Genomic DNA, 8,904 nt, shown 5'->3' with positions numbered 1-8,904 from the left:
ATTCACATATATATATTGCAATTGATCCCACTGACTGTACAAAGGCACAAAACCTTAACAAGTAATTGGTATTGAAAAATATAGTAATGTACTGTTAAGATTAAACGAGATTTATAAAGGAATTTTTAAACCATTTACACGAGCATATAAAATCTAAATGTAATCCCTGCCTACACCTTACAAACGAAGGAGAGTGCTATATGTGTAAAGAATAAAGCATTCACATGTCCTCGATAGCTTCTGCTGTGTTGGGTCTGTCTCAGTGACAGACTGAGGCTGCTGTTGTCTTCTTCTCTGATCAAAACAGTGTGTCCCCCTAGCAAAAATTCCATGAATTGCACCTTATTAAAAATATTCATTCCGTGTCTTTTATGCATTTTTTTCACTTTTAAATTATCCTGCGGGCCTGATCAAACCTCCTTGCGGGCAGGTTCCGGCCCGCGGGGCGTATGTTTGACACACCTGCTCTAGTTCATCACAACACATTTTGACCTCCAGCAAACCTTTATAATTTCATAACATAAAAATAAATTATTTAAATAAGGAATATCTTCAGTGCATTTAAAAATTTACAAAATAACACAGGCATTACAAATCATTATTTTGAATAACTACATCCATGTAATAAAGAAAAATATATGTTTACAATCTCGTAAATTTTGTTTTGACAATCACGGTCTGTGTCTCCATGGGGGTCCCCAGTGTCGAATGACGTCAGATCGAAGCCATTCTGTGAAGTCGGGGTGCTTTTTCCCCCCCGTCCCGATTTTGCAACTCTGATCTCCCACTCCAAATGGCTGTTCTAGTGCACTTTTCTTGGCTGAGGTCAGAAAAATCTGACTTCCCACTTTCCTCGTATGTGGCAGTAGTCATGGGTGGACAATTAGTTTCTCTAAGGGTTCATGTGAGAAACCGAAACAGTTTCCTCAAGTGCAGTAAATATGAAAATCTATCTATCCACACACACCCACACACACCCACACACAGGCACACACACACACACACACACACACACACACACACAGGGCGGCACGGTGGAAAGCTGGTAAGCATATCCGCCTCAAGGTTCAGATGTCGAGGTTTCGATTCCGGGCTCTGGCCTTCTTGTGTGGAGTTTGCAGGAGTCCTCCCTGTGCCTGTGTGGGTTTCCTCTGGGTATACCGGTTTCCTCCCACATTCCAAAACCATACATAATGGAACATTATGTATGAATGTTCTATATTTGTATGTATGTGTATCTCTCGCTCTCTCTCTCTCTCTCTCTCTCTCTCTCTCTCTCTCTTTCTCTAGATGGATAGATATATCAAGTCAAGTACAACTTTAGTGTCAAATGCACTGTACGTGCAACATACAGCACAGATGAAATTTCCTCCCTCTCAACCAGACAACAAGATCATATTCACATATACATACATTTAATCAACATCCCCCACCCCAAAAAAAAAACCATGTCTAGAAACATGTTTTTAAAGTGTGCTGACATGAGCACAAACCTCAATTAGGTGTTCTTAGGACTCACAAATCATTACCAGGGTATATTCCTCCCTTCCGGCCACCGTGTGGGAAATAATAATGTTGCTAACATGAGGACGAATGTTGGCGTTCAAATTAATTATTTGTTGGGGGAGGGTGAATAAAATAGTTGCTAGAATACTTGAAGAAGTCACTGTCTACAGCAAAAATCTCTCTAAGTAGCGGAGGCAAGTTGTTGCACTTGCTCGCTTCCACTGCTGACATCTGTGAACTGCAAAATACAAGCAGCGCATAGTTCATTTTCCCTTCATAAAGGCTGCAAAAGCTGTGGTCAGAGACTGTTGACAGGCCAGATGCGGCCCTACTTTCCTTCGGTATGCTGGAAGCCTTGGCCTTTGCAAACTGCCTATTCCAATCCCAAAACCATGACTTTTACCTGACCTGAGGCTTTCACAACACAACATTATCACAAATTGTGTATTTTTATTTATTACTTTTAAAACATGCATTGATATTTACACAACTCATAAACTACCTTTCCTTATTATCTTATTATACTTTAAATGCAGTATGTCAGGATTTTCCTCTTCTCACAAAGAAATGAGTGATAATGATTATACATAAATTGATCCCTGTAAAACATTTCAGAAAGTCCTTATTTTAAAAATGGGTTTTGTTTTGAGAGTGATGTCAAACATTATATTTCATCATTATTTCCCAGTGCCAAAATATTTTGTGCGCATTACAGTCTTTCGTAATCAAATTAAATTCAAACTGTGGTAGAGTAAATGTTAAGGCTCACTGGTTCTGGCTCATGTCCCTTCACTTTCCCAAGAACCATCCAGAACAGACATTGACACATTCCTGACGGCACAAGGCATGACTTGTTATGGTGGCTGTTCGCAAGGCTGTGTTAAGGTGAATCCACTTGGCTATGTGCACGGAGAGGAGCGCCGTTGATTTAGGGCATTACTCAGAGAAAGAGAGGGAGGGGTGGGGGAGAGTACGAGTCTCTCCTGACTGAATTAGAAGAGCCTCAAGCATTTGTGGTTCCTTTTGATCACATCTCTGAAAGATGAGTGTCATGCCCTCTTCCAGCCAGCTGTGAGGGGACTGCCCTGTGTCTCTAAGGCGGTAGGCTTGTGTGTACTCTCGGTGTGCGCGCATGAATGCATGTGTGTGTGTGTGTGTGTGTGTGTGTGTGTGTGTGTGAGAGAGAGAGAGAGAGAGAGAGAGAGAGAGAGAGAGAGTGCGAGTATGTGTGCTTATTGTTGAGGGAGAAACCGCTCGGTGTGATGGCACTTTTGCATGAGTACTTTTGCGAACAGGAGAGTTGGGAGCAGTTGTTTTGTGGGACTCAAAAGGGAATGGCCAACTCGGTGGGTACTCTTGGGAACTTCTGACTGAATTGGCTGAAGATAATGGCTGAGCCTGAGGTAAGAACATTTCATAAATTCAACTTCACTGTAGTGATGCAAGTTTACTAATGGGAAACTGAAATGAAAGTGTGTAGATCCCTGAGACAGGCTCACATAATTTGTTTTTTTTCTCTTTTTGTACTTTTGCAACATTCATTGACTTTAACTCTTAATTGAAATTCTATCGGAGTTGTCGTATTGGATTAAGAATTCAATTAAGGACACACAAACACCATGTATCCCACTTTTTTTTTTTATATACTTAAAGAATTCGAGTGAGACATGAACTGCTACCCATCAGTTTGACCTTGCAAAGGTGACGAAATAGCACTTCAAATAAACAACTGACCACAAATGACAATTTAAATAGTTCGGTGTATAAGTTTTGGATCCCAGAAGCATTCCAATAATTCAAATCCATTACTCAAGTTATTATTCTTAACACTTTACTGCATTCACTTCCATTTAAGAGGGATTTGCAGTTTTCTCGCAAAATGTGTCTATTATTTAACTGCACTTTGTTATAAATTATATTCACATTTTCATTGCAGACATCAAAGTGAACTAAAAATATTTAGACATTTTATTACTTGTACCTTCTCAAATTTTCATGATTAAACAGATCTAAGCACATCCATCCAGAGATTCTCTGTATCACTCATCTTCACTAAGATTGCAGGTGTGCTGGAGCCTATGCTAGCTGACTTTGGGCGAGTGGCGGGGAACTCCTGGAACTGGTTGCCAACCAATTGCAGGGCACAAATAAACAGTCATTGACACTTACGGACAATTTCCACGGTGCTATTCACCTACCGTGCATGTTTATAGAATGTGGTAGCAAACCAGATTACCAGGAGAGAAAACCCACACAGAGACAGTGAGAACACATAAAGTCCACACTGGAAGGCCAGAGGCTGAGTTTGAAAAAAAGACCTTTGATCCGTGAGGTGGATGTGCTAAGCGGTCAGCAACTGTGGCGCCTAATTTGAACACAATACAATTTAACAAGAAGAAATATTATACCTCTGATATGATACGGAATGGCTCAAAATAAGTAGTTTCACATAGCAGTTTGCCTCATTAAACCACATAGAATGACAAAACAACAACAACAACAAAAATTAGTGACATGTATTGGGAGCCGTTGTCAGGTTGACTTGGGAAAAAAAACGCACGATTGTCAATTACTAATTGTCAGAGACGACTTAACAATTAGTTACTGACCTCACAGAAGCAAAGTGGACAATAAGAGCGCACAGATGAGAGACAATGCCAGGAAGCAATAGTGAAGAATATGAGGGACAGCAGGAAAAGGAGTTATATCTGGACACATACACTATAATCTTTAGTGACAATACCAAGACAGAATGTAGAATCCTCAAGGGAAAAACAAAAAAAGGAAAACATATTCTGTATTAATGAGGCGTCAGTGTCTCTAATGCAAGTGTTGCCGCTTGATGCTGAACAGAGACTGCGCATTGTCGCAATGTCATTCCCTCCTGAAAGAATCTTTGACATAACAGGGCAGATCTTTTCTGACAGAAGAAACCAAATCAGCTGTTCAAAGCAGAGGTACTGTATTTTGTTTTTCTCACTGCCGATCTTAACTCTTCAAACGTTATCTGGATGCAGACCCCCCAGTTTTTTTTTTTGCACATGTAAATGTCTTTAATTTTGTTTTGAAGTGATTTGGTGTTGTTTCACAAAATCTGAAATTATTAAAAGATCATTTGAAAATACTAAAGGCTTTTTTTTTGTGAGCTCTTTAGAGCACAAATAAATACTGGAAAAATTTTAACATCAATTTAGCTTTGCTTCTCAACAAGAAAATTAAGTTTACCTCTGTATGCAATGCCAATTTAAGTCATAAAACCTGTCCATTCGATTAACAAAAAGAAAGAAAAACAATTGTGCATTCATTATATTGTCTTTTTTTTTTTTTAATTGTTGAATATAAAACCTTGCTTCAGTTTACTGGGATTAACCTGCTATAAAAAGAACAAAAAAGAAAAGTTGCTCCTGAAATGAAATCAAAACTGCTCTGCCAAGAGTAAAACATATTTTGCACCTTGATTAAATCACCTAGTAACTTTATTTCAACATATTGATGTCATTTAATTTGCATCTCGTCTATATTATTGCACCATGATCAGCGACTTGGTCATGATCAGTCAGTCTTATGTTCGACAGAAGAGTGTCAGACGAACGAGTTCAGCCTCTTGCGTCCTTCAGGCATCAAGTCTTGAAGTATTGGGAAGAAATGAAAATAAATATTAGTGTAGTGTTTTGTTACAGCAATGATGTGGTGGTGGTGGTGGTTTTGTTGGAAGCAAGTTGTACACATTAATGATAGACCATCACCCGAGCCAATTATTGAAACTGATATTCGGCATTTTGGCGTATATTGGATTTTTTATTATTATGTTTTTAATGCAATGGTTAAGTTCTCACTGGTACCACACATGTGACCGGGGGCCACGAGTGAAGGATTCAAATTGTTGGATTTGAACTTTAAGCAAAGATAATAATAATCATTGAAAAGTGAGACTTTAAAATTTAACTCATGTAGAATTTTTGTAAAAATGTAATTTATTGCAGAAGACTCAAGGGAGCTTCTCAGTTGTTAACGTTTTCATTTAGCTACGCTCCTGAGCTTGTAAGCGCTGCACTTTTTGTTACAATTAAAAAATAAATAAATGAAATTCTATCTGATCTATGCACGTCCTTGAAGTCATTTAAAATAAAGTCAATTGAATTTGAATTTGACTTTTATTTGGTCTACCGTAGGAGAAACTTGTCTCGGAGGACAGGCCCTCTGTGCTGCTGCATACATTGAACAAAAACTTACACATACACTACACAACATAAAACACAAAATGAAACAAAAAATATCAAGAGTTTATGTTTGTATAGCTCTAAATTTTGACACCAATATTTTCCCTTTTAACGCAAACAAATATCAGCTCTCAAAAACATTGGCCGGCCACTTTTGCCAAATAATCGGTATCGTCGCTGCAACAAATGGATCTGTCGATCGCTAGTGTGTGTAAGCAACATGAAGCATTTGCAGGAGAAAAACATCGTGGTCATATTGTGTTATTTATGTTTTATTATGTTAATTTGTAAGCTATCATATCACCTGTGCTAGAGAAGAAAACATGACTACATCGAGAAGAAATGGCTGATTCATCAGTGATATTATGCAAGCCTAATTTCCTTTATTTTAAATGTTATTTTTGAGCAGAATTTTGATCTGTGATCTAAAATCAATCTATGATCCACCTTCTCTCCATAAAAAAACAACACAGACATAGACACTCACACTTGTCAGTGCCACCGAGAGGCTTGAGACGATTTCTCAGTGAGATGTGACAAGACTGACAAGAGGCAAAGATCGGATCGGGTTGCTTGGGACCAAACTCTCACATGCAGAGCACTACAATCCTCCCATAACCTCTAACCCACCCCACCACCAATAAACTCACAGCCCTCCTCACCCCATGCCTCCTTCACCCGCTCCCCACACCCCCAGCCCAACCATTTATCTTTGAAGCTAAATAGTTCCAAACGGGGAACCAGACGTGCGCCTATTCTTCATGTATCATTTGGCTCTTAAGTTTTTTTATCCATTCCTAAGAGGCTTTCATGTTTGTGTTGTTTGTTTTGTTCTAAATTAGCTTGCCGGCGATTGAGTGCTCGATGAAAGTGAGTTTTTTTCTTTCAATTTTTGGTTTTGTTGCAGCTTGCACTGACCTGCATTTTTCTGTCCGTTTGTTATTAACTTTATATGTCCAGTACATTGTTTCTGTTTGCTTTTTGTGCATGTCTTGTCATGGTCTACATCAGGAGTGCCCAACCAGTCGGTCGTGATCGACCTGTAGCCCGCGGATTGGTCCCAAGTCGATTGCGAGGGATGTAGGGCAGGGGTAGGGAACTCTGGTTCCTCAAAAGCTATATCCTATCTGTTTTAGATCGCTCCCGACTCCAACACACCTGATTTAAAGGATCAGCTCATCAGCAAGCTCTGTAGAGGCCTGAAATGATCATGAACAATTGAATCAAGTGTGTTGGAGGCAGGCGGGATCTAAGACAGACAGACAGATATGGCTCTTGAGGAACTGGAGTTCCCTACCCCTGGTGAAGGGGGAAATGAAAAAGATTTGTGTGTCTCTGTGCGTGTTATTAATATTATATATTTTTGTGTTTGTGTACACTGTACACTCAAGATCCTATCAGTTTCACTTTCGCGAAAAAGTATGCAAAAAAACAGATTAATTTAAAAAAAAACAGGTCACCTTTAACCTGACGATGGCGCATGACCTACATCAGGAAGTTGTTTGCGGTCAGCAGTCTTTGATTGCACATTACAATCAGGGTTGTCTATTTGTTTCATCTGCAATTCAAAGATGGCACTGGCAAAGACTGTGATTCTGGAGCGCCAGGAGAAGCATTTTAAAATGATACACGTGTGCTACAAAAGTGATGTTCATGCATTAACATATGCATTATATACAGGTTTCACTTATGTGTGAGTGAGCAGTACTTGGCGTAGAATGCCACTAAACACAGGCCTGTTTGTTACGGATCTGATACTGACCCCCTGAGAGCGGTGGGACTCGGTGACGTAAGGCAAGCTGGGCAGCGAGGCAGTTGGCTGTATCAAATCGAGTGGGTCACCTTCGACTCCTGACCTCATCCCCTGCTAGCTAGCCTTAGCTAAGAGACCTTCAAACAGCATCATGGATGGGTTAATGGGGTACATGGCTGAAGGATGGAAGGTGTTTCAGTGAGTCCAGGATCATCTCGGTGCGTTTTTGTCAGGGCGCCTTTCCGTGTCACTCGGGTGCACTGGAGGAGGAGGAGGTTGCAGTGTCATCGGCAGTGGTGGAGGACGAGGGGTGGGGGCTGCTGATTGTTTGCGGTTGTGGCACGCAGGCTAACGTGTAGGAGGGTGCAACCGGTGGAGGAGGGAGGAGTCAAGCACGAAAGTGGAATCAAGGAAGGCCAACCATTTTTGCCATGCCTCCGAAATGAAAAGCCACAGAGTGCTCAGAGGAAATTGTTTCCATGGCTCAGGTGCGAGAATTATTGTAGCAGCAGAAAGACTCCACTTTATTAGATCAACAAGAGAATAAATTCAAATGTTGTATTGAAATCCTTGTTGACTCTACAAACAAAAGAGTTGGGGAATTCTTGGGTCAAGTGCATGAACTCAAGGCCGGTCTCAAATTCACACAGAAAGATATTTTCGACCTTAAATCCTACTGTAAAACCTGGTTGCAATGAAACAAAAAGTAAGATAGTGACAGTCAATAAAAGTGAGTCTACTGAGTCAAAAGGAGAAAACTGGTCCAACACTGGGGATAAAGTTGGAGGAGGAGGAAATTGATGTCAGAAAAGCTACAGATTGATCATTGTAAAATTGTAACGGAGAGGGCTCTTAGGACTGGGCGTCCCGCTCAATCCTTGACCAGGCCAAGGCCCATTGCTATTACATTTTTGAGACATACGGATAAAATGGAAATCCTCAGCAAAGGTAAAGCTTTGAAAGGGACCAAAATAGACATAAATAAAGACTTTTCTGAGGCCGTTCGACACAGGTGTAAAGAACTCCTCTCAGCCATGTGGGGATCATTGTAAAATTGTAACGGAGAGGGCTCTTAGGACTGGGCGTCCCGCTCAATCCTTGACCAGGCCAAGGCCCATTGCTATTACATTTTTGAGACATACGGAAAAAATGGAAATCCTCAGCAAAGGTAAAGCTTTGAAAGGGACCAAAATAGACATAAATAAAGACTTTTCTGAGGCCGTTCGACACAGGTGTAAAGAACTCCTCTCAGCCATGTGGGCCGCCACCCAGTCAGCAAAGGCATCTGGCCCGGCTTCTGCATGAAGCCGGCACAGCTGGCCTGGTGTCGGCAATGGCATAACGCATGTGGGCCGAACACGGCCCAGGCGTGGCAAAGGAGGCACTGGCTTGACTCTGGCAAACCAGATGAGGGCCAGTTGTGGC

At 40.8% G+C, this 8,904-nt stretch overlaps 1 protein-coding gene across 1 annotated transcript in view; it reads left to right on the top strand.

Annotated features, from left to right (window-relative positions):
* Positions 1–2,690: 2,690 nt before the first annotated feature.
* Positions 2,691–8,904, top strand: part of bnc1 (basonuclin zinc finger protein 1) — a 45,580-nt gene continuing 39,366 nt past the window's right edge. The window contains exon 1 of the mRNA XM_019879853.1: positions 2,691–2,909. Coding sequence (XP_019735412.1) covers positions 2,895–2,909 — 15 coding nt within the window. The 5' untranslated portion in view covers positions 2,691–2,894. The remainder of the gene's footprint in view (positions 2,910–8,904) is intronic.

Source organism: Hippocampus comes, unplaced genomic scaffold (assembly GCF_001891065.2).
Source record: "Hippocampus comes isolate QL1 unplaced genomic scaffold, H_comes_QL1_v1.1 scaffold175, whole genome shotgun sequence".
Classification (NCBI taxonomy): Eukaryota; Metazoa; Chordata; class Actinopteri; order Syngnathiformes; family Syngnathidae; genus Hippocampus; species Hippocampus comes.
The sequence above is the reverse complement of the archived record's forward strand: the minus strand, read 5'-3'. Positions and strand labels throughout refer to the sequence as shown.